At 45.9% G+C, this 26,465-nt stretch overlaps 1 protein-coding gene and 1 long non-coding RNA gene across 4 annotated transcripts in view; one reads left to right on the forward strand and one right to left on the reverse strand.

Moving 5' to 3' along the window:
- cep85l (centrosomal protein 85, like) overlaps positions 1 to 23,643 on the forward strand; it is a 77,720-nt gene extending 54,077 nt beyond the window's left edge. For both annotated transcript variants that reach the window (XM_035774833.2, XM_035774832.2), the window contains 10 exons: positions 5,417 to 5,502; positions 8,672 to 8,789; positions 8,960 to 9,187; positions 10,239 to 10,391; positions 11,255 to 11,409; positions 11,539 to 11,656; positions 11,841 to 11,891; positions 12,121 to 12,228; positions 14,339 to 14,522; positions 20,853 to 23,643. In XM_035774833.2, coding sequence (XP_035630726.2) covers positions 5,417 to 5,502; positions 8,672 to 8,789; positions 8,960 to 9,187; positions 10,239 to 10,391; positions 11,255 to 11,409; positions 11,539 to 11,656; positions 11,841 to 11,891; positions 12,121 to 12,228; positions 14,339 to 14,522; positions 20,853 to 21,016 — 1,365 coding nt within the window. In that variant the 3' untranslated portion in view covers positions 21,017 to 23,643. The remainder of the gene's footprint in view (positions 1 to 5,416; positions 5,503 to 8,671; positions 8,790 to 8,959; positions 9,188 to 10,238; positions 10,392 to 11,254; positions 11,410 to 11,538; positions 11,657 to 11,840; positions 11,892 to 12,120; positions 12,229 to 14,338; positions 14,523 to 20,852) is intronic.
- On the reverse strand, positions 3,136 to 3,926 carry LOC127931349 (uncharacterized). Of its 2 annotated transcripts, none has more exons than XR_008140770.1 (3): positions 3,804 to 3,926; positions 3,520 to 3,688; positions 3,136 to 3,303 (listed from the first exon to the last, which is right to left on the reverse strand). It is a non-coding gene; the product is annotated as an uncharacterized LOC127931349 (long non-coding RNA). The 2 variants fall into 2 exon arrangements; XR_008140769.1 differs by having other exon boundaries at positions 3,858 to 3,919.
- Positions 23,644 to 26,465: the final 2,822 nt, after the last annotated feature.

Here is a 26,465-nt window from a genome sequence, read left to right on the forward strand (position 1 = left end):
TACCCTGGCCTGTCCTGTCTTACCCTGGCCTATCCTGTCTTACCCTGGCCTATCCTGTCTTACCCTGGCCTATCCTGTCTTACCCTGGCCTGTCCTGTCTTACCCTGGCCTGTCCTGTCTTACCCTGGCCTGTCCTGTCTTACTCTGGCCTGTCCTGTCTTATCCTGGCCTATCCTGTCTTACCCTGGCCTGTCCTGTCTTACCCTGGCCTATCCTGTCTTACCCTGGCCTGTCCTGTCTTACCCTGGCCTGTCTTACCCTGGCCTGTCCTGTCTTACCCTGGCCTATCCTGTCTTACCCTGGCCTGTCCTGTCTTACCCTGGCCTGTCCTGTCTTACCCTGGCCTGTCCTGTCTTACCCTGGCCTATCCTGTCTTACCCTGGCCTGTCCTGTCTTACCCTGGCCTATCCTGTCTTACCCTGGCCTGTCCTGTCTTACCCTGGCCTGTCCTGTCTTACCCTGGCCTATCCTGTCTTACCCTGGCCTGTCCTGTCTTACCCTGGCCTGTCCTGTCTTACCCTGGCCTATCCTGCCTTACCCTGGCATGTCCTGTCTTACCCTGGCCTGTCCTGTCTTATCCTGGCCTATCCTGTCTTACCCTGGCCTGTCCTGTCTTACCCTGGCCTATCCTGTCTTACCCTGGCCTGTCCTGTCTTACCCTGGCCTATCCTGTCTTACCCTGGCCTATCCTGTCTTACCCTGGCCTGTCCTGTCTTACCCTGGCCTATCCTGTCTTACCCTGGCCTATCCTGTCTTACCCTGGCCTATCCTGTCTTACCCTGGCCTGTCCTGTCTTACCCTGGCCTGTCCTGTCTTACCCTGGCCTGTCCTGTCTTACTCTGGCCTGTCCTGTCTTATCCTGGCCTATCCTGTCTTACCCTGGCCTGTCCTGTCTTACCCTGGCCTATCCTGTCTTACCCTGGCCTGTCCTGTCTTACCCTGGCCTGTCCTGTCTTACCCTGGCCTGTCCTGTCTTACCCTGGCCTATCCTGTCTTACCCTGGCCTGTCCTGTCTTACCCTGGCCTATCCTGTCTTACCCTGGCCTGTCCTGTCTTACCCTGGCCTATCCTGTCTTACCCTGGCCTGTCCTGTCTTACCCTGGCCTATCCTGTCTTACCCTGGCCTGTCCTGTCTTACCCTGGCCTGTCCTGTCTTACCCTGGCCTATCCTGTCTTACCCTGGCCTGTCCTGTCTTACCCTGGCCTATCCTGTCTTACCCTGGCCTGTCCTGTCTTACCCTGGCCTATCCTGTCTTACCCTGGCCTGTCCTGTCTTACCCTGGCCTATCCTGTCTTACCCTGGCCTATCCTGTCTTACCCTGGCCTATCCTGTCTTACCCTGGCCTGTCCTGTCTTACCCTGGCCTGTCCTGTCTTACCCTGGCCTGTCCTGTCTTACCCTGGCCTGTCCTGTCTTACCCTGGCCTGTCCTGTCTTACCCTGGCCTATCCTGTCTTACCCTGGCCTATCCTGTCTTACCCTGGCCTGTCCTGTCTTACCCTGGCCTATCCTGTCTTACCCTGGCCTATCCTGTCTTACCCTGGCCTGTCCTGTCTTACCCTGGCCTGTCCTGTCTTACCCTGGCCTATCCTGTCTTACCCTGGCCTGTCCTGTCTTACCCTGGCCTATCCTGTCTTACCCTGGCCTATCCTGTCTTACCCTGGCCTGTCCTGTCTTACCCTGGCCTGTCCTGTCTTACCCTGGCCTGTCCTGTCTTACCCTGGCCTATCCTGTCTTACCCTGGCCTATCCTGTCTTACCCTGGCCTGTCCTGTCCTACCCTGGCCTATCCTGTCTTACCCTGGCCTGTCCTGTCTTACCCTGGCCTGTCCTGTCTTACCCTGGCCGGTCCTGGCCTCCTCATACAGTGTTGTGGAAACTCCCCATGTTTCCCTCCAGCGTGTTGGTTGTCAGTGCAGCAGTGCCCCTACCTTTTTATTGGGACTTTTTCTTAATATCTCCCATCTGCTGAGTTCTGAGAGCCCGTGTGTACTAGCTTATCGTACCAGGACACATCTCTGCTTGTTTCTGCCCGCTGCTGTGGCCACAGTCACACAATGGTTTGTTAAAAATAGGCTAAGCTATGTGAAGTGGATCTGGAGTCAGGGACGGATGGATGTCTGCCAGTGGAGGCTGCCCAGGGGAGGACGGCTCATAACAATGGCTGGAACGGAGCGAAGGGAATGGCATCACACCATGTGTTTGATGTATTGGATACCATTCCACTGATTTCCCTTCCAGCCATTACCACGAGCCCGTCCTCCCCAATTAAGGTATCACCGTTCTCCTGTGATGTCTTCCTACCTTCGTTCCAGGTCAGGGTATGTGTGGGGGGAGTGGCAAAGCCTCACAGGAGGGGGTCTTTTTACCAGGGCTAGAGAGACTGAGAGAAGAGCCGTGCAGCTGATATCTAGGGCATTAATAGAAGTATTTTTAACCTGGTGGCAGGCAGGCAACTCAAGGTCCGACTGTCACTGGAGAAGAAAACAAATGAACAGACAATGACCGAGGGGTTACACGCATCAGATAAGCAGAACGCCGTATGTGGTAATGGCTCATGTCCAGGATCCATGTTATTGGTGCACATAGCGCCATAGCACCACCATACCACCCGTAACTAAGCCTGAAGTCTGTTGTAGACACACTGTCCAGTCCACCATATTAGACTACCTATGGGATTCTGCAAGGTTTCACATTGTGGTTGGAGGGTTTTACCATTTCTTTTGAGCTATAGAAATAAAGACTTAGATGTTGCAACCTCCCTAACCTTCAATCTCATGGAGACTGAGACCAGATTATAATAGTAAGGGACGTGTTCAGTAACTGAGTTTGTCCAATAGGAACACCCATTTTCGTCTTTCCGATTCAAATTAGTTTATATTTTGTGCCTACTGAACGTTATCTAGCTGTCTCTGCCCTGTGCCCCTGTGCCCTGTGCCCTGTGCCCCTGCAGTAGTAGATAGTGAGGACATACCTGACCCATATCGTGATCCCTGTGCTCCTGCAGTAGTAGATAGTGAGGACATACCTGACCCATATCGTGATCCCTGTGCTCCTGCAGTAGTAGATAGTGAGGACAAACCTGACCCATATCGTGATCCCTGTGCCCCTGCAGTAGTAGATAGTGAGGACATACCTGACCCATATTGTGATCCCTGTGCTCCTGCAGTAGTAGATAGTGAGGACATACCTGACCCATATCGTGATCCCTGTGCTCCTGCAGTAGTAGATAGTGAGGACATACCTGACCCATATCGTGATCCCTGTGCCCTGTGTCCCTGCAGTAGTAGATAGTGAGGACATACCTGACCCATATCGTGATCCCTGTGCTCCTGCAGTAGTAGATAGTGAGGACATACCTGACCCATATCGTGATCCCTGTGCTCCTGCAGTAGTAGATAGTGAGGACATACCTGACCCATATCGTGATCCCTGTGCTCCTGCAGTAGTAGATAGTGAGGACATACCTGACCCATATCGTGATCCCTGTACTCCTGCAGTAGTAGATAGTGAGGACATACCTGACCCATATCGTGATCCCTGTGCCCTGTGCCCCTGCAGTAGTAGATAGTGAGGACATACCTGACCCATATCGTGATCCCTGTGCTCCTGCAGTAGTAGATAGTGAGGACATACCTGACCCATATCGTGATCCCTGTGCCCCTGCAGTAGTAGATAGTGAGGACATACCTGACCCATATTGTGATCCCTGTGCTCCTGCAGTAGTAGATAGTGAGGACATACCTGACCCATATCGTGATCCCTGTGCCCTGTGTCCCTGCAGTAGTAGATAGTGAGGACATACCTGACCCATATCGTGATCCCTGTGCTCCTGCAGTAGTAGATAGTGAGGACATACCTGACCCATATCGTGATCCCTGTGCTCCTGCAGTAGTAGATAGTGAGGACATACCTGACCCATATCGTGATCCCTGTGCTCCTGCAGTAGTAGATAGTGAGGACATACCTGACCCATATTGTGATCCCTGTACTCCTGCAGTAGTAGATAGTGAGGACATACCTGACCCATATCGTGATCCCTGTGCCCTGTGCCCCTGCAGTAGTAGATAGTGAGGACATACCTGACCCATATCGTGATCCCTGTGCTCCTGCAGTAGTAGATAGTGAGGACATACCTGACCCATATCGTGATCCCTGTGCCCCTGCAGTAGTAGATAGTGAGGACATACCTGACCCATATCGTGATCCCTGTGCCCCTGCAGTAGTAGATAGTGAGGACATACCTGACCCATATCGTGATCCCTGTGCCCTGTGTCCCTGCAGTAGTAGATAGTGAGGACATACCTGACCCATATCGTGATCCCTGTGCTCCTGCAGTAGTAGATAGTGAGGACATACCTGACCCATATCGTGATCCCTGTGCTCCTGCAGTAGTAGATAGTGAGGACATACCTGACCCATATCGTGATCCCTGTGCCCTGTGTCCCTGCAGTAGTAGATAGTGAGGACATACCTGACCCATATCGTGATCCCTGTGCCCCTGCAGTAGTAGATAGTGAGGACATACCTGACCCATATCGTGATCCCTGTGCCCCTGCAGTAGTAGATAGTGAGGACATACCTGACCCATATCGTGATCCCTGTGCTCCTGCAGTAGTAGATAGTGAGGACATACCTGACCCATATCGTGATCCCTGTGCTCCTGCAGTAGTAGATAGTGAGGACATACCTGACCCATATCGTGATCCCTGTGCTCCTGCAGTAGTAGATAGTGAGGACATACCTGACCCATATCGTGATCCCTGTGCCCCTGCAGTAGTAGATAGTGAGGACATACCTGACCCATATCGTGATCCCTGTGCTCCTGCAGTAGTAGATAGTGAGGACATACCTGACCCATATCGTGATCCCTGTGCTCCTGCAGTAGTAGATAGTGAGGACATACCTGACCCATATCGTGATCCCTGTGCCCTGTGCCCCTGCAGTAGTAGATAGTGAGGACATACCTGACCCATATCATGATCCCTGTGACCGCTTCTTACCAGGGGCCCTGCAGCAGCCCAGCCATCTGGCACAGAGACCTTGTTATGCTATAGGAGATTAGTCACTCACTGATCCAATGTTGAAGAGACGCCCGCCCAAAACGGCCCGTCCATGACACCCTGCCCACACTCCTGTATAGAGGAGGGCTATAAAGGATATACTGTTGGAATGTGTGAAGGCCCAGCGCGTGCAGATAAGCTGTGGCTCATGTCTTTGTATAGAGGGACTACATTTAGGTTACACGTGTGAAATGGCATCGGGCTCGTTGACTCTCTTGGTGTCTCTTAGTTAAATCTTTAGTTTGATTATAATGAAGATAATGACGACGCTGACAAAGATGACAAACGATGCGGATCTGCTTTCTTAGTAGATGTTAAGTGTGCTGACCGATGTGTGTGTGTGTTTCCTGTGCAGATGCTGGGCGGAGCCTCCCTTCCTGTGAACACGCTGGTGAAGATCAAAGAGGGCCTTCTGCGACAGAGAGAGCTGGAGATTGACAGGTCAGAAATGCACGGCAGAGGACAGGGATGTTTAAAACCAGCAGAGGTGCAGTAGTGAGTCATCGGGCCAAGCAGGGGAATTCATTGAGGCTGGATAAAAAAAAAACACCAAAACAATTAGAGGAGAAACACATCTGAATCTTAGCATTATTATATTGGGCGAAGGCCTCTGAGCAGCAAATTTACACAGTCGGACTGAGTCAGTATGTACAGTGGGGCAAAAAAGTATTTAGTCAGCCACCAATTGTGCAAGTTCTCCCACTTAAAAAGATGAGAGAGGCCTGTAATTTTCACAGGTACACTTCAACTATGACAGACAAAATGAGAAAAACAAATCCAGAAAAATCACATTGTAGGATTTTTTATTAATTAATTCGCAAATTATGGTGGAAAATAAGTATTTGATCACCTACAAACAAGCAAGATTTCTGGCTCTCACAGACCTGTAACTTCTTCTTTAAGAGGCTCCTCTGTCCTCCACTGCACCAGGCTGGGAAGACTGAATCTGCAATAGGTAAGCAGCTTGGTTTGAAGAAATCAACTGTGGGAGCAATTATTAGGAAATGGAAGACATCCCTCGATCTGGGGCTCCACGCAAGATCTCAACCCGTGGGGTCAAAATGATCACAAGAACGGTGAGCAAAAATCCCAGAACCACACGGGGGGACCTAGTGAATGACCTGCAGAGAGCTGGGACCAAAGTAACAAAGCCTACCATCAGTAACACACTACGCCGCCAGGGACTCAAATCCTGCAGTGCCAGACGTGTCCCCCTGCTTAAGCCAGTACATCTCCAGGCCCGTCTGAAGTTGGCTAGAGAGCATTTGGATGATCCAGAAGAAGATTGGGAGAATGTCATATGATCAGATGAAACCAAAATGGAACTTTTTGGTAAAAACTCAACTCGTCGTGTTTGGAGGACAAATAATGCTGAGTTGCATCCAAAGAACACCATACCTACTGTGAAGCATGGGGGTGGAAACATTTTTCTGAAAATGGACCAGGACGACTGATCCGTGTAAAGGAAAGAATGAATGGGGCCATGTATCGTGAGATTTTGAGTGAAAACCTCCTTCCATCAGCAAGGGCATTGAAGATGAAACGTGGCTGGGTCTTTCAGCATGACAATGATCCCAAACACACCGCCCCGGCAATGAAGGAGTGGCTTCCTAAGAAGCATTTCAAGGTCCTGGAGTGGCCTAGCCAGTTTCCAGATCTTAACCCCATAGACAATCTTTGGAGGGAGTTGAAAGTCTGTGTTGCCCAGCAACAGCTCCAAAACATCACTGCTCTAGAGGAGATCTGCATGGAGGAATGCCAGCAACAGTGTGTGAAAACCTTGTGAAGGCTAACAGAAAACATTTGACCTCTGTCATTACCAACGAAGGGTATATAACAAAGTATTGAGATAAACTTTTGTTATTGACCAAATACTTATTTTCCACCATAATTTGCAAATAAATTCATTAAAAAATCCTACAATGTGATTTTCTGGATTTTTTTTCTCATTTTGTCTGTCATAGTTGTCATACCTATGATGAAAATTACAGGCCTCATCTTTTTAAGTGGGAGAACTTGCACAATTGGTGGCTGACTAAATAATTTTTTGCCCCACTGTACCTCATTATATTCCAGCATGGTGTCTGACTCTGTTCGCCACATTGGAAGGAAAAAAAACGTTCCGTGAGTGTCCCTTCTGGTTGTCGTTGCCCAGTGGAAAGTTAGAGCACTGCAGTCTGTCAGTCTCTGACATCCTTTATTCATTTCTATGGGCCACACACTGTCACTGTCAACCCAGCCGAGGCATGTACACACACACTGTCACTGTCAACCCAGCCGAGGCATGTACACACACGGTCACTGTCAACCCAGCCGAGGCATGTACACACACGGTCACTGTCAACCCAGCCGAGGCATGTACACACACACACACTGTCACGGTCAACCCAGCCGAGGCATCCACACACACACACACACACACACACACACACACACACACACACACACACACACACACACACACACACACACACACACTCTCACTGTCAACCCAGCCGAGGCATGTACACACACATACACACACACACTGTCACTGTCTACCCAGCCGAGGCATGCACACACACACTTTTTCAATGACCTTGAGCAGATGTCTGTGTGGCGGCATGTCGGCCACACACGTCTGAGGTGTCCCCTTTCAGAGTGGCAGGCTGGCGCTGACAGGACAAGCTGGACAGTGCCAGGGGCGGGGAGTGAACAGCACAGGGTCACCCACCCACCCTGAGGTTACTGCAGGAAATACAGGCAGAGACACAGAGGAGGCACACAGCACACAGACACCACCTTGCCACATCCACACGTGGGCTGGTATGACATTAAAAGGCCGGACCCACTTTGAACTGGAGAGATCAATCTAGCACACTCAATATCCTGGCCAACTGGTGTTATTGTGAATACGACAACATGCTGTGTGCATTACATATGGGATGAACAGTTTCCTAACGGTATGTAATTGTTCATGAGTTGAGTTAGCAGCAGGCTGGTCAAGGTGTTACATTTCTCAGTTGTGGGCCTCCTTATTGAATGTCTCCATCAATTGTGACTGAAATGAGAAAACGGGCAAATTTCACCACCAGGTGGCAGTCGAAAGCAAACCTAAACACCAAGCATTTAGTATTCCAATCTCGATCCGGTAGCATTTATCAACGTGCCCCTTTTTATTCTGCTGAAAGGCAGAAAATGTCAAAGCAAAGAGACACAGGTATTTAGGAGCTGATTATAAATATGACTTTTTTTTCAGGGAGGGGTTTAGGGGGAGGAAATTGTGCTTGCCTCATCGGGATAGCGTGTAGCCAGCTGGCCCACCCTTCACAAGAGAGAAATATTAGATTTAAGTGATCTACACGGAGTCAAACTACCTTATTATATAGTATTATTATATATGGTCCTATATGCTCCACATTGATTGGCCCGTTGGCTGTGTTTTTCTGTTTTACTGCCAGCCTGTGTAATATTCACCGCGGAGAGAGGTGGCACTGTGTGTGACCATTGCGTATTTGAATGTGTACCTCGTTTCTTTACGTGTGCGTATTACCTGGGATATCAGAATGGCTGCTTCTGCTACACATTGTGGTGTATTGCTGACATTCTACGTCGGATGTGTGTTTTCCAGACAGAAGCAGCAGATCCTACAGCTCCACGCTCGGATCAGGGAGAACGAGCTGAAAGCGCAACAGGTCCTCCAGAGCCAGAAGGGGCGCTGTGACGACCCCTGTCTACTCAAAGCTAAGGTAATAAAGCCTCACCGACACAGTGACATCTCAACTGTCTGACTTGGTACAGTATACTGTTATACACAGTACTGGCCGTGTGTTAACATTTTTAAGCTTTGCCATTTGTTGACATATCTGGAGCTCTTTGAAAGACTGACAACTCATGTCTATCCTCCCCTCTTTTCCAGGAGTCTCCGTATGACAGCCCAGTGGCTCAGTCACACCCCCAGCTACATCTGCAGCTCCACCCCCAGCACCAGCTCCAGGTCCCAGACAGGATGAGCCCTCTGTGCTGTGACAACGGGGAGCTGGGCCGTAAGCTGGCTGCTGCAGAGCTGGAGGTCATCCACCTCAACGAGTTCCTCAAACAGAACACCCAGAAATACACAGAGGACATCAAGAAGCTGGAGGATAAGGTGAGCAATGGGCATATTACACAGATCAACCCTAACCCCAGCCACAACCCTAACCCTAGTTTCTTGTCTACACCCCGGATCAACCCTAACCCCCAGCCACAACCCTAACCCTAGTTTCTTGTCTAGACCCGGATCAACCCTTACCCTAACCCCCAGCCACAACCCTAACCCTAGTTTCTTGTCTACACCCCGGATCAACCCTAACCCCCAGCCCCAACTCTAACCCTGGTTTCTTGTCTACACCCCGGATCAACCCTAACCCCCAGCCCCAACTCTAACCCTGGTTTCTTGTCTACACCCCGGATCAACCCTAACCCCAGTCCAACCCTAACCCTAGTTTATTGTCTACACCCCGGATCAACCCTAAACCCAACCCAACCCTAACCCTAGCTTCATGTCTACACCCCGGATCAGCCACAACCCTAACTTCATGTCTACACCCCGGATCAGCCACAACCCTAACTTCATGTCTACACCCCGGATCAACCCTAATCCCAGCCTCAGCCACAACCCCAACCCTGGCTTCATGTCTACACCCCGGATCAACCCTAACCCCAGCCTCAGCCATAACCCCAACCCTAGCTTCATGTCTACACCCCGGATCAACCCCAGCCTCATCCACAACCCTAACTTCATGTCTATACCCCGGATTAGCCACAACCCTAACCCTAGCTTCATGTCTATACCCCGGATCAGCCACAACCCTAACCCTAGCTTCATGTCTATACCCCGGATCAGCGACAACCCTAACCCTAGCTTCATGTCTATACCCCGGATCAGCCACAATCCTAACCCTAGCTTCATGTCTATACCCCGGATCAGCGACAACCCTAACCCGAGCTTCATGTCTATACCCCGGATCAGCCACAACCCTAACTCTAGCTTCATGTCTATACCCCGGATCAGCCACAACCCTAACCCTAGCTTCATGTCTATACCCCGGATCAGCGACAACCCTAACTCTAGCTTGATGTGTACACCCCTGGAACACTTAACCTAGCCACAACCCCAACCCTAACGAATGTAATCAACCCTCTACCCCGCCCTCCAGATGAAGACGCGTGACCGCTACATCAACAGCCTGAAGAAGAAGTGTCAGCGGGAGAGTGAGCAGAACCAGGAGAAGCAGCAGAGGATAGAAACCCTGGAGAAGTACCTGGCTGACCTGCCTTCCCTGGATGAGGTCCAGACTCAGGCCCAGCAGGTAGAGACCCTGTCCAGCCACAGGATCACCTCAGGGGGTCCCGTTTGCCTGGCATCTCCGCTAGCATCTGCGCTAGAATCTCTGCTATGCTTCTTAGTCATTTGATGGCTATTTTAGAAAATACCCCCAACATGATGAGAAAGTACATGAGCTAGCCTGTATGGTCTTGATTTAGTTGCAGGGTTAAGATTTAGCTTAAAGGCCAGGTTCAGGTGAGGGTTAAAGGTTAAGGTTATTGGTTGAAATTGGATTTGTGGTCACTGGTCAGAAAGCTCCTTATGTCTACCCCCTCTAGCATGGCCAGACAGTGAACCCCAGCTAGCGTCTCTGCTAGCTAGCGTCTCAGTGATAAGCTACAGTAACACCTGGTAATGGAGCGGAGGCGTCTCTTCATTACAGCTCTTTAATCGCATTAGACCTGATTAGATCAGCCATTTCAGGCTGTATTAATGGTAGTGCTAGAGGGGAAAGAGGAGGAGGCAGGGGAGTTCATACTGTCAATTAACAGCAAGTGTCTGTTAATAACCTCTGATCAACCTTAAGATAATATGTCTCCTATTGTGTTTTCCCTGTCTATCTGAACTGTAATGATAATTAAATCATCGTCAACCTGCTTTGTGTAAATTTCTTCAAGGCAATTAATGAGATTCAATTTGGTAATCGTTATCGTGTAATACACCATTTTACCACCAGAGGTCAATAAGAACCAGACAATTAAGTCAATGTAAATTTCATATGGGTTTGTGGTGTGGGTTTGTGTGCACTAAACTGGTGTGTATGGTTCGGTGAGTCTTATCTAGTGTTTGCCTGTTTGTGTATGTACAGTCCTAATGTTCTGTTCATGTGCTGTGTGTGTTTATCAGCTGGAGGAGAGTCAGGGGAAGGCCCAGGGCCTACAGGACACAGTGGCTCGTCTGGAGAAAAACCTGGAGGAAGGCCGCACCGTGCTGCAGGAGAAAGAGGACCTGATTGAGACCCAGTGCAAGAGGGAGAAGGAGCTGGTGGCTGCTGTGCAGAGGTATGACCAAGGAATAGAAATGCAAAATGTTTTTAATTGTCACAGTGCGTTTCAAACAGAGCTGGTTAGCTGTGGTTGTGTTGATGACAGACGGTGCCTTAGCGTTGTGTCTCTCTCTGGTTCCCCCAGCCTGCAGGAGAAGGTGGAGCAGTGTCTTGAGGACGGCGTCCGGCTCCCCATGCTGGACCTAAAGCAGCTGGAGGTAGAGAACGCAAGACTACAGGAACAGCAAGCCACCACCAGCAAGGTCAGACGCAGAGTGCACACACACATACACACACACACACACACACACACACACACACACACACACACACACACACACACACACACACACACACACACACACACACACACACACACAGGGTCATTCAGAGTGCTGAGTCTTGACAGCTACCAGATGTTTACGATTCCACTCTGCTCTTTTTCAGCTGATAGACAATCAGAAGAACCAGATAGAAAAACTCACCCTTGAGCTGACGGTAAGCCCTATTATTAGACTGTATTTGGGTCAACAATATGCTTCAATCAGGTGCTATTGTTATCTAGTAGTTGTCATGTTGTGTGTCTGTCCTTGAGTGTGTCTGTGAGTGGTGATGATGATGATGATAATGTTTAAGAAGAGGATGATGATCAGTCATCGCTGTCATCAGTGCATCGTACAGCATAGCGGGCGTTTCATGCGATGGCTGTCTTATTGTTCTGCTGCAGGCTGTAGAGCAGAGGCTGCAGAAGGAGCGATGTCTCTCCCAAGAGCTCCAGCAACAGCTGCAGGAGAAGGACGAGGCCCTGGATGCCTTTTCCTGCACCCTCCACCAGGTAACCAGCCCCTCGCTGCTGAGCCCAGCGCAGCCTCCCCGAAAACACTAACTACAAACGTGTACAGCGTCGCAAAGTAGAATTGTTCTCGGGAGCAAACAATTAGCGGACATTTCTTTAGCCCCGTTTATACCTGCCACTAACACGTGTCCTGATCGCGTCCTGAATGTTTACTATAAGTTTACACTTATGAGACCTGATCAAAATCTGTTCACAATGGGCCTTTTAAAATTGTCTACTCCTGTCTAAGAATGTGGGCACAATCAAAATGAGGACAAGATCAGGACAAAGGACGCATATTGCAACCTAGGGTAGATTGGAGTATCTCTCACTCTCTCACACACACACACACACACACACACACACACACACACACACACACACACACACACACACACACACACACACACACACACACACACACACACACACACACACACACGCACACACACACACATCCTGTCAGACAGTAGCTCTGTCCCAGGTTTAGCTGGTGATGGAGAGGTCCATTCACCCCCATTATGTTCCACTAGTGACCCTTTTTGTCCTCAGATCTTTTCATAGCAGCCAAGTCATGAATAACCCAATATGGCCCCTCCAGCTCCCACCACTACCACACGCACCCTATTAGAATTCATGGTGTCGTTCTTCACCTCCCCCACCCGTCTCAAGGTGAGGACGAGCCCGGCGATGAAAGGTCTGAATTCATGCATGTGACAGCCGGGCGGGCAGAAGAGGGCGGGAACAGTGTGTGTGTGTGTGTGTCTCCTGTACAGAGGAGAGAGGAGAGGTAGAGAGCACACACACACACACGTGGCTGGCGCGGCAGCACCATACATTATCCCACTGACAGGGACACAAGAGGCAATTATCAGCTGGAAGATTCCCCGGCTCGGCTCCCACAAAGGGAGGTCGCTGGTTTGGAGAGAGGGGGGGAGGGAGGGAGAGGAGGATGGAGGGTGAGGGGATGGAGTGTTGCCTGGCTCTGACTACTCAAAGGGTTGTCGGCGCAGGGACGGTGAGATATGACAAGATGAGATGAGTCTGTGTGGTGTGTCTAGTATGGGTGGTTTTAACTCCACTGCTCTGTGGAGGCTGGGTCTTAAGCTGCACACTATGTCCCCAGCAGCGTGCAGAAAGACTGACAGGGGAGGAGGGAAATTTGACTCCAGGCATCAACAAGTGGTAAGCGCCTTTGGGTGTGAAACTGCGATGAAAGAGTTTTTTTTTTTTTTTGTGGTGAAACGGCCTCCATCTTGGAAGAGCAGGATCTTGGATAATCGGTCCTAAAATGACTTTGCACCTGCAACAACTACTATTACCTTTCTGTCCCCTTGGTGGGTGTTTGTGTTACTATGATGCCTCGTTATCCTGTTGAGGGATGGTGATTATTATTCCAAACTACATGGTATTCTGTGAGACATTTGGAGAGACTCATTTTAAAGTGTCTATTTGAACTATTCTGTTTCAAAGCAGAACCAATGAGAGGCTGTGCAAGTGTTGATGATCCTCCCAGGTTACAAAGGAGTGTAAATACACAAATACTCACACACTCCGCTTTAGACAATGCCTGCTAGCGGCAGTTCTCACTTCTTCAGCATTTCTCTCTCAAATGCACAGTTTCATCCAAAAATACACTCTCTGGAGCCCTAATGGACAAATCCATTTCTGTTTCGAAATAATAGGCAGCTGTCTTGTTATGATAACAAAAAGTTATCAAATTGTATTGGTCACAAACCCATATTTAGCAGATGTTATTGCAGGTCCGTGAAATGCTTGTGTTCCTATTGTGAGCGACTAAACTCCCTTCTCTAGCCATTTACAATGTGTTGTTGTTATTAATGCATTGTGGCAGTGACAGAGAACAACAACGACGCTTTTAAGCAGAGCAAAGAATTTAGCCAATTTGTGTTTCAATTCAGCAACACTTTATCTACTTTGAACTGGCTCAAAATCCTATTTAATATTGGGGCGGATTTAATGGGTTTTACATTAATTTAATGAACACTCCAGAGCTCTGCTGCATTAGTGTCAGCGTTTAATAATAAACCCAGTGTGGATATCTAAGCTAAGTGTGTGTGTTCCACTGTGTGTGTGTGTGTTCCTACAGAACCGAAGGCAGGTGGAGGAGGGCGTGGTGGTGCGTCAGGGCAGCGGGGGCCAAGGGCCCGAAGCGGGGCCCTTACTTAAGGAGATGTCCCTGTGTTTGCTGGACCTCAAGGCCCTCTGTAGTATTCTCACCCAGAGGGCCCAGGGCAAGGAGCCTAACCTGGCACTGCTACTGGGCATCAAATGTAAGTACATCGGTCTAGATCAAACCTCTCTGCATACACACACCTCCAGCCACAAACTACTGCCTTATCCAAAATAGGCTTGGGCGGTATACCGTACGGTACACTGGGGTAGCCATGGGATGTTGTTTCAATACATTTAATACCATTAAAACTATTTACATATTTGTAGCTACTTTTTAAGTAAATAACTGCAGTCAACTTGTGCAATCCGTTAGGAGATGAAGCAGATCACATTATTCATTTCACCTGTCACATTATTTGACATTATGAAGCTCACCGTAGTTTCCGAGAACAGTTGAGCCAGTCATGTGTTTGTTTGTAAATAGCACAATGGGAGAAAGCAGAAACAGGTGAGTCCAGCTGTGTATTGACAGGAGTCACGTTTCCTATTGAAAGTCGTGTTTTTTTTCTCTTCAATAGGATCCGTGGCCTGCAACTATATTAGTGCAGCACATTTGGCATAAAATAGCTTAATTTTCAGATGAAAAGTGCAACGCTATTTGGCTGGCAGCCACAAAAGTAAACGAGCTAACAATTAAAAAGCAAGGTCTTTTGCAAAAACGATGCATGGCCATCATATTTCTAATGTTTATCATAGAAAGAACGTAGCCTGCTAAATGTCCTAATGTTTTGCTCAAAGTTAATCTTGCATTATACCCGGAGAACGGTAGGTTACACTAAACATTTCCAGAGATGTGAAAATCGGGGCGAAATGCATAGCACACAGAATAAAGGTTTTACCAGATATTGTTCTCCTGATCAGACATGGTTTTTTACATGGACGATATCTTGGAGATAATGTACAACGGTTACTTGAAACAATTGAACATTATGAAACATCAACAATGTGGTCCTTCTGTAGCTCAGTTGGTAGAGCATGGCGCTTGTAACGCCAGGGTAGTGGGTTCAATCCCCGGGACCACTCATACGTAGAATGTATGCACACATGACTGTAAGTCGCTTTGGATAAAAGCGTCTGCTAAATGGCATATATTATTATTATTATATTACAATACCAGGCCTGATCTTCATAGCAGATTTTGGAAATGTGTTTGATAAAGTACGACTACAATTTATATATAAATGCCTGGATTACTTTCATTTATGGTGAATCTCTTATACAATGGGTTAAAGTTATGTACAGCAACCCCAGATGTAAAATAGTAAACAATGGTTACTTCTCAGAAAGTATTGAGCTTTTAAGAGGAGTAAAACAAGGCTGTCCGTTGTCTCCATATCTATTTATTATGGCCATTGAAATGCTAGCTATTAAAATCCTGGGGATAAAAACAAAAGTGTTAATGTATGCTGATGATTGAAGTTTTCTTAAGTCGCAAACTTGAATGTACGTTTGTTTATGTGTAACTCTGTGTTGTTTTTGTCACACTGCTTTGCTTGATCTTGGCCAGGTCGCAGTTGAAAATGAAAACTTGTTCTCAACTGGCCTACCTGGTTAAAAAAAGGTGAAATAATAAATAAATACAAAATAAATCTTGATCCCTGCATCCCTGTCTTGATCCCTGTCTCATTGAAGATCTTGATCACTTTTCTAGCCTCTCTGGATTAAAACCTAATTATGACAAGTTTGGGGGAAAAATTAACCTTTATTTAACTAATCAAGTCAGTGTACTGTACCATATTACGTATTGCTGGAAATGCGGGAAATTATTTTAGGTTGAAGTTGAATTGAACAGTATAGAACAATCCGAATGGAGACCCATTAAAATAATTTAGAATATATGTGTTGCCACCCTAGGGTCATGCACTACTCATAAAGCACATTTAGAACTTTTATTAATCAAAAATGTGAAAAATACCATGATATGATATTTTAGCCATATCGCCCAGCCCTACAAGCAAGTCTCTTCTTATTATCGGTGTCCTTTTTTTGCAGCAATTTAACAATGAAAGCCTGATTCACACAGTTTCCTCTGAGCAGTTGATGTTGAGATGTGTCTGTTACTTGAACTCTGTTATTTGGGCTGCAATTTCTGAGGCTGGTAACTCTAATGAACTTATCCCCTGCAGCAGAGGCAACTCTGGGTCTTCCTTTCCTGTGGCAGTCCTCATGAGAGCCAGTTTCATCGTAGCGCTTGATGGGTTTTACAATTGCGCTTGAAGGTTTCAAAGTTCTTGACATTTTCCATATTGACCTTCATGTCTTAAAGTAATAATGCTTATTTGAGCTGGTTTTGCCATAATATGGACTTGGTCCTTTACCAAATAGGGCTATCTTCTGTATACCACCCCTACCTTGCCACAACACAACTGATTGGCTCAAATGCATTAAGAAGGAAAGAAGTTCCAGGCTCTGTCTCAGCCGGCCGCGACCAGGAGGTCTGTGGGGCGACGCACAATTGGCCTAGCGTCGTCCGGGTTAGGGAGAGTTTGGCCGGTAGGGATATCCTTGTCTCATCGCGCACCAGCAACTCCTGTGGCGGGCCGGGCACAGTGCGCGCTAGCCAAGGTAGCCAGGTTTACAGTGTTTCCTCCGACACATTGGTGTGGCTGGCTTCCGGGTCGGAGGCGCGCTGTGTTAAGAAGCAGTGTGGCTTGGTTGGGTTGTGTTTCAGAGGACGCATGGCTTTTGACCTTCGTCTCTCCCGAGCCCGTACGGGAGTTGTAGCGATGAGACAAGATAGTAATTACTAACAATTGGAAACCACGAAATTGGGGAGAAAAGGGGTTAAAATACTTTCGCAAGCCACTGTATATTATGTGAGCGAAACATAAAACTAACACATTTAAAAATGGTTAACTATTTACTAAGTATCATTTTTAGTTTTTACTGGTGTTACTGTCCCCAATACAACAACAAAAATCCTAAATACTTTGATTTTCGTCCTTGAAACATTTAATTGAAATCCTGTAGAATTCCATTCATTCCTATGGAGGACTGCTCCTACTGAGGCGTGCCAATTTGGCCGACTGGTGGCTTCAAAGCCTGTCAATGCATAGCATCAGCAATCCAGGGTTTATACGTCATTGGTCCTGCTGCACTGTGACAATTACTCAAACAACTGGCCTAACTGTAATCATGGGGAAGCATTTGAAAAGAGTCTGAACTATTGATGCAGAGCCAGAGAAAATGATTTTCCCTTTTCTGTGGAATCGTTATCTTTTGTAAATGAGTCGGTTTGGAGCTGTGAAAGGAGCAGACGGAGTGCAGCAGTGGCTGTACTGTAGCTATAGCTAGCTTAGCTAGATGGAAATCCTTATGCCTCCAGTCAGAGCTCAGATCAGAGAGGCTGAACCTCCTGGTGGGCTAGCCGCCTCCCATATTTATGAGGCCAAGAGATAATGATGTTTTCTCAAGATATAGAAACTGTCAGCCTTTGAAGTGAAGGCAGCGTATTGGGGGTTAAACATTGATGTTATACAGTGATGACTACACAGGTTTCAGGTTTCAGGCAACAGAGGAGCAAGAAGACACTGCTTCATTCCTTTGTGACCAGACATCTTTCCTTCAAAGATTCAAAGCAATTTGATTTCTCCAATCAATTACTAATTTTATACAATACATTCGGAAAATATTCAGTACCCCTTGACTTTTTCCACATTTTGTTAGGTTACAGCCTTATTCTAAAATATCATTATTTTTCACACAATACCCTTAATGACAAAGCAAAAATTGGTTTTTTGAGGTTTTTGACAATTAAAAAAAAATATATATATAGATATGACATTTACATAAGTATTCAGACTCTTTACTCAGTACTTTGTTGATGAACCTTTGGCAGCGATTACAGCCTCAAGTCTTCTTGGGTATGACGCTACAAGCTTGGCACCTCTGTATTTGGGGAGTTTCTCCCATTCTTCTCTGCAGATCCTCTCAAGCTCTGTCAGGTTGGATGGGGAGCGTTGCTGCACAGCTATTTTCAGGTCTCTCCAGAGGTGTTCGATCGAGTTCAAGTCCGGGCTCTGGCTGGGCCACTCAAGGACCTTCAGAGACTTGTCCCGAAACCTCTCCTGTGTTGTCTTGGCTGTGTGCTAATTATCGTTGTCCTGTTGGAAGGTGAACCTTCACCCCAGTCTGAGGTCCTAAGCACTCTGGAGCAGGTTTTCATCAAGGATCTCTCTGTACTTTGCTCCATTCATCTTTCCCTTGATCCTGACTGGTCTTTCAATCCCTGCCGCTGAAAAACATCCCCACAGCATGATGCTGCCACCACCATGCTTCACCGTAGGGATGTTATTGGCCAGGTGATGAGCGGTGCTTGGTTTCCTCCAAATGGCATGCAGGTCAAATAGTTCAATCTTGGTTTCATCAGACCAGAGAATCTTGTTTCTGATGGTCTGTCCCCCTGGAAGGATTTGGCAAATACAAGCGGGCTATCATGTGCCTTTTACTGAGGAGTGGCTTCTGTCTGGCCACTCTACCATAAAGGCCTGATTGTTGGAGTGCTGTAGAGATGGTTGTCCTTCTGGAAGGTTCTCCCATCTCCACAGAGGAACTCTGGAGCTCTGTCAGAGTGACCATCGGGTTCAAGGCCCGTATCCCTCAATTGCTCAGTTTGGCCGGGCGGCCAGCTCTAGGAAGAGTCTTGGTGATTCCAAACTTCTTCTATTCATTCATTCGATGGAGGCCACTGTGCTCTTGGGGACTTTCAATGCTGCATACATTTTTTGGTACCCTTCTCTACAGACAATTCCTTCGACCTCATAGCTTGTTTTTTGCTCTGTCATACACTGTCAACTGTGGGATCTTATATAGACCAGTGTGTGCCTTTCCAAATCATGTCCAATCAATTGAATGTACCACAGGTGGACGCCAATCAAGTTATAGAAACAACTCAAGGATGATCAATAGAAACAGGATGCACTGGAGCTCAATTTCAGGTCTGATAGCAAAGTGTCTGTTCACTTATGTAAATAAGGTATATCTGTTTTTTTATTTTTAATACATTTGCAAACATTTCTAAAACGCTTTGTCATTATGGGGTATTAATGAGGACATTTTTTTATTTCATACATTTTAGAATAAGGCTGTAACGTAACAAAATGTGGAAAAAGTCAAAGGGTCTGAATCATTTCTGAATGTACTGTGTACTGTATATACAGTACTTGTATGTAGCCATGTCACATGGATAATAGTATTTAATTCAGACAAAGCCTTTCAAGGTTCAAATAGGACTATGAGACACACACAGAGGGATGGGGACGGTTAATCGAATATCCTAATGAACATTCGTATTCAATTACTTGAGAGAGTATTCCTTTAAATATATATATATATATATATATATATATATATATATATATATATATATATATATATATATATATATAATGCCTTCAGTATTCAGACCCCTTGACTTTTTCAACAGCCTTATTCTAAAATGGATAATAAAAAATAAATGCTCAGCAGTCTATTGACTAAATGTTCTGAATACTTATGTAAATGTGATATTTCCATTTTTTACTATGGGCTATTGTGTGTAGATTGATGAGGGGGAAAAAACAATTTAATCCATTTTAGAATAAGGCTGTAACGTAACAAAGTGTGGAAACAGTCAAGGGGTCTGAATACTTTCCAAATGCACTGTACCGTGAAATTCTTCATTAAATAAAACAGCACACTTTTGAATGTAGTGTTTATGACGTGCATCCCATCAAACATTTTTGCTTATTTGCATCAATTGTATGATATATAACCTATGGCAGCAACAAGTGTGTCTAACTAGTGTGAGTATGGCTACTTTCTCTCTCCCTCCCAACAGGCCCCTGTCCTTCCCCTGCCCTGCTGTACAAGCAGAGCAGCATCGTCTATGCTGTCGCACATCAAACAAGAAAAAAGTTTCACGAAACACACATGAATTCTGACTATCCGGATATCCGAGAGAAAAAAAAGTCCCAATATTATTCTAATAGTGGCAATATTTCAAATGCCCATCCCTAGCACATACACAGTATACACTCTCTATACTCACACACTGAACAGGGCCTTTCACACAGCCGCAGTATAATTAAGCAATACGGCCCGAGGGGGTGTGGTATATGGTCAATATACCGTGGCTAAGGGCTGTCCTATATTGGAAATATACTACAAACCCCCAAGATGCCTTATTGCTATTAGAAACTGGTTACCGACAGAATTAGAGCAATCAGCATTCAGGGCTTGAACCACCCAGTTTCTAATAAAAAAAATACACACACCTGCCAAAACATACTCATACACTTACTATCTCACACTCCCTAAGTCACACACTTGCTGCTCGTTGAAATCCTGGATTGGTAGATGTGTACTAGAGCCCATCAGATTTCAGCATTGCCTCATTGATGTGATCTCTACTTCCTGACGGTGTATTTCTCTCTCTTACCCCCCCATAGCGATGAGCATGTCAGGGGAGGAGAATGACAACTCCCTGGTGGAGGACAACTTGCGGGCCAAGCTGCTGGAGGTTGGCCAGCTGAGGAAGGACATTGACGACCTGCGCACTGCCATCTCCGACCGCTACGCACAGGACATGGGCGACAACTGTGTGACGCAATGACAATGACACACCCGCCATGAGGGATCCTGACCGCTCCTCTTCTCTCGTCACTGCACAGCGTCAGCATGCCCACCTCCTTCTCCCTCTCCCCAGGGCTACTGTTTCACAGCCAGTGAGGACAGGACGAATCCTGATTGGAGGAAACCCAGGAAGAACAGTGTTAAAAAAAAGGGAATAATAAACCTGGTACAGTGTGAAGCGGCCGTGAGGTTTTATTCAGTTCTACGTGATGGAGGTATCTATCGCCAGTGTTCTGAACGTAGGACCAAGCTGTGAATCAAGTTTACAAGGAACAGTCTTTTTTTAAAATAGGATGTTTTGATTTTTCAATTGTTGATCGTGCTTCCTGTGTACTAGAAAGAATTCCAACATGACCATGTACATTGCTTCATGCGCATAGACTTATTTAAACCTGGAGACCCCTACCCTCACAGATGCACAGAAGGTAGTAGGAGTGTGTGAGTGTATGCGTGTGTGTTGGTGTGTATTTGGCCCCTCCGACACAATCACCAGCCAGTAGGAAAATGACTCTCACTGCTGCTCTGTCAAGTGCCTCTGTGTGACAGCTTCTCCAGCAATCAGCTGTCCCCTTCCTAAGTTGTCTCCAACGGCAACCAATGGCTCCCCTCTCACACATCATCTCCACAACGCGTGTCGTCCAAAGACATTGTCCCCAAACGCCCCTCTCTCTCAGCTGCTGCCCGTAGTCGCAGGTCGACACTGCATAGTGGCACTTCTTCCTTTCACAACATATCCACGCCATTGTGGTGTTTCCGGTTCCTTTTTAATATGGGAGTTTCTTCTGTGTGAGTTCAGCGATGTGAATAGCACTCCCAGACTGGTTATTAGGATAGCTGTGTTGATACGCAAATGATAGCATGGCAATTATACCCTCAGTTATATTATTGGCGGTTGTTGTATTGTTGTTGAATATCTTAAGCAATATATTAGCCCATCAGGTAATATTCAGGTGTCTTTCTAACCAAATTAAATTCAGGAATTGTTTTTCGAAGTTAGGAATCTCCATGGTAAGGTCATGGCTCAGTACCGTGTCCTCTGAGTTCCATAGACACCTATTTGATTAAGACAGTAAAACAAATGCAAAAACAACCGAGGGCAAAATTGACAAGGCACTTCTACAGTCTAGGCCTTCAGAACATTACCCACTGGGATTTGACTGAGCTTAGTATCCATCCAGTCAGTCAATATAGGAGCACGTAATACGTCAAGGTTACTGACCACTCTACTCCTCCAAACCTCTTCCACACAGTAGAGGGGACTCTTTAGTCTATTGGATTCATGGTGTGATCGTTGGTTCACATTCTCCTGTTTTACTTAATTGATTGTTTGCCGTCGTTCCCACTATTTGTCCTAGGAACACTCCTCGTGCTTGATCTTTAACTCAATGGGAAGTGAATTGACTGTTTGCTACAAAGTGATGAACGTTATTATACATGTTATTTTAAAAACGATCTACAGATACTGTCATTCTGCCTGGTAATAAGTTGGTCAAATTTACAGTATCCATTTTCAGCGCTTAATTTATTGCATGTTTCGAAGTGACATGTTTTAATGTGGACTTAAGTCAGTGTTGTGTGCGAAGAACAATTTGCATGGGTAGGGTATCCTATTCTACTGTTGTATTACCGCTCTTAAAAAGCAAACGTGTACAGTATGAGCTATGTTTAGAAATGTTTTGGTAGGCTATAAGATATGGAACAAATGTTTTGACTATGTTCCAGTCGAGCCGACATATGCAGTCTCACGAACGCTGAACCGCAGTCTAGCGTGATTGTAATTTAAAAGCAATGTTTCTGCATTCACGGTAAACCCTGCATACGTTGGCTCAATCGGAAATGGCTTTTACATTTCAGCCGTACTATACTGCCGATCTGCCACGATACCGATTTAATCTAGCCCTAAGTGGTACATGGAAACTGTAAAATACTATGCAATGTCCCATGCACCAGCCAGCGCCTCACATTGAGTTATCAGCAGCAGATATGAGATATTGTTCTTCTGTGCCTTTACAAATCTATGCAGCAGATAAGAGCTCCTGTATGTTCCTCCCTATTGACATGAATCGTGTCTGGAGACATGTAACTATTCTGCATGTATGCATCCAATGTAAATAGGACTCTCTGACAATGTATGGTTACCATCTTACATTGTACTGTCTGTATGTTGACAAAGATGTTGCTAAGCAATAGCCACAAACAATGCATACATATCCACTCAGGTAAATAAAGACCATAGCAGGCTCTTGTGAAACCTGGAGAAGAATGTACTCGGATGCACAGAACGGTGAGGCACTGTAAGTATAGCATCCATTGTGACGGTGTAAGTCTATGGTGAGACTGGCGTTGGTCGACTCATCCAAAAGGGAAAGGTGTGGTTGTCATGGCTGTCTCTCTGTGCACTGTGGACTGTGAGCCACTGGTTGGCTTTATTGTACGTAGGATTATTTCTGTGGTTTATACATGTTTTAAGCTTTTAGTTTTGCAGCTAGATTTTATGAATGCCAAAGGTCTATTTATATACGATGTTCCTAAATGTATTAACAAGTATTTTTCCATTTGATATGTTATTTGTACAGATTGCAAATACAATATTTTTCTATAACTGTTGGTATGTGTTCTCTCTAGGCCTCTGTTATAATAATAATAATAATCAGGTGATTTAGAACCTGAAACAGATCACAGTTCTAGTCAATGAGTAGTTGTGTTTTATTGGTTATACAGCGATCCAGCACTGTCAATCACAGTTCTAGTCAATGAGTAGTTGTGTTATTGGTTATACAGCGATCCAGCACTGTCAATCACAGTTCTAGTCAATGAGTAGTTGTGTTATTGGTTATACAGCGACCCAGCACTGTCAATCACAGTTCTAGTCAATGAGTAGTTGTGTTTTATTGGTTATACAGCGACCCAGCACTGTCAATCACAGTTCTAGTCAATGAGTAGTTGTGTTTTATTGGTTATACAGCGATCCAGCACTGTCAATCACAGTTCTAGTCAATGAGTAGTTGTGTTTTATTGGTTATACAGCGATCCAGCACTGTCAATCACAGTTCTAGTCAATGAGTAGTTGTGTTTTATTGGTTATACAGCGACCCAGCACTGTCAATCACAGTTCTAGTCAATGAGTAGTTGTGTTATTGGTTATACAGCGATCCAGCACTGTCAATCACAGTTCTAGTCAATGAGTAGTTGTGTTATTGGTTATACAGCGATCCAGCACTGTCAATCACAGTTCTAGTCGATGAGTAGTTGTGTTATTGGTTATACAGCGATCCAGCACTGTCAATCACAGTTCTAGTCAATGAGTAGTTGTGTTTTATTGGTTATACAGCGATCCAGCACTGTCAATCACAGTTCTAGTCAATGAGTAGTTGTGTTTTATTGGTTATACAGCGATCCAGCACTGTCAATCACAGTTCTAGTCAATGAGTAGTTGTGTTTTATTGGTTATACAGCGATCCAGCACTGTCAATCACAGTTCTAGTCAATGAGTAGTTGTGTTTTATTGGTTATACAGCGACCCAGCACTGTCAATCACAGTTCTAGTCGATGAGTAGTTGTGTTATTGGTTATACAGCGATCCAGCACTGTCAATCACAGTTCTAGTCAATGAGTAGTTGTGTTATTGGTTATACAGCGATCCAGCACTGTCAATCACAGTTCTAGTCGATGAGTAGTTGTGTTATTGGTTATACAGCGATCCAGCACTGTCAATCACAGTTCTAGTCAATGAGTAGTTGTGTTATTGGTTATACAGCGATCCAGCACTGTCAATCACAGTTCTAGTCAATGAGTAGTTGTGTTATTGGTTATACAGCGATCCAGCACTGTCAATCACAGTTCTAGTCAATGAGTAGTTGTGTTATTGGTTATACAGCGACCCAGCACTGTCAATCACAGTTCTAGTCAATGAGTAGTTGTGTTATTGGTTATACAGCGACCCAGCACTGTCAATCACAGTTCTAGTCAATGAGTAGTTGTGTTTTATTGGTTATACAGCGATCCAGCACTGTCAATCACAGTTCTAGTCAATGAGTAGTTGTGTTTTATTGGTTATACAGCGACCCAGCACTGTCAATCACAGTTCTAGTCAATGAGTAGTTGTGTTATTGGTTATACAGCGACCCAGCACTGTCAATCACAGTTCTAGTCAATGAGTAGTTGTGTTTTATTGGTTATACAGCGATCCAGCACTGTCAATCACAGTTCTAGTCAATGAGTAGTTGTGTTTTATTGGTTATACAGCGATCCAGCACTGTCAATCACAGTTCTAGTCAATGAGTAGTTGTGTTTTATTGGTTATACAGCGATCCAGCACTGTCAATCACAGTTCTAGTCAATGAGTCGTTGTGTTTTATTGGTTATACAGCGACCCAGCACTGTCACACGTTTCTAACCTTTGTCGTTCATTGGCCAAGAAATGTTAGCATTTGAAATCTATTTACTACCACAACTTCAATTCAAAAACGTCAAAGTAGTTCAATCCATCTGTTGGCTAAACCCTAATTATTATTATTTTATGATTGAATATTAAAACATACAATCTACCGGCAGTGAAGCAGCTCAACATTTACATTACATTCAGTCATCTAACTCTCCCATCCAGAAGCAACCAGGGTCAACACCCTGCACAAGGGCACGTCGCCAGATCTCCCACCATGTCAAAGACGGGGACCTGAACCAGCGACCTATCGGCCGCCGGCCCAAGCTCCCAACCGCCAGTCCACCAACCCTCCAAGATCCCCCCCACAGTTCTCCGAGAGCTGCCCCTCAACCATCCGAGACCCACCCCCTCCAAAAATAAATAAATGAATCCTCTCCCTCTATTCCCCACCTCTAACTAGTTTGCATTGGGAAGGCAGATTGCTTTTGATTTAAAAAAACACTATCACTTTCACATGTGAACATGCAGAATCCTACTCATTGCTCCACGTGCTTAACATACGTGACTTTTCTTGTCTGCCAGAAATGGGGCACCCAGCTCACACCCGGGGAGGCTGCCCCTTCCAAAATGAATGCTATCACTTTCCACCCAGTGCAAACGACACCCATCCGGGCCAGCTTAATAGAATCCCCCCCAATACCTCACAGAAACCACAGGCCAACAAGAGGCTAAATGTAAACAAACCCCCAAAAACATGTTAACCTTAGTGAGTGCACGCAAACACCACATCTACCAATCAAAAACGGATACAGCAGGACCATAATATTGGCAGATCCACACGTGTGAATGAGAAGGAAAAAAACGTTAAGCATTTCTACAGCCATTGACAAAGGGAAACCCTCCTAGGAACACTGAATACAGTGAGAACAGTGTATAAAACAAAGGTTAGCTGCTGTGTATGTGTGTGTGTAATGGAAGCATTACATCTGCACCAGAAAGAACACAGACCTGCGACGCCATTATTTGAGGCTGGTAAACCAGACCA

This window comes from Oncorhynchus keta, chromosome 8 (genome assembly GCF_023373465.1).
Source record: "Oncorhynchus keta strain PuntledgeMale-10-30-2019 chromosome 8, Oket_V2, whole genome shotgun sequence".
Lineage (NCBI taxonomy): Eukaryota > Metazoa > Chordata > Actinopteri > Salmoniformes > Salmonidae > Oncorhynchus > Oncorhynchus keta.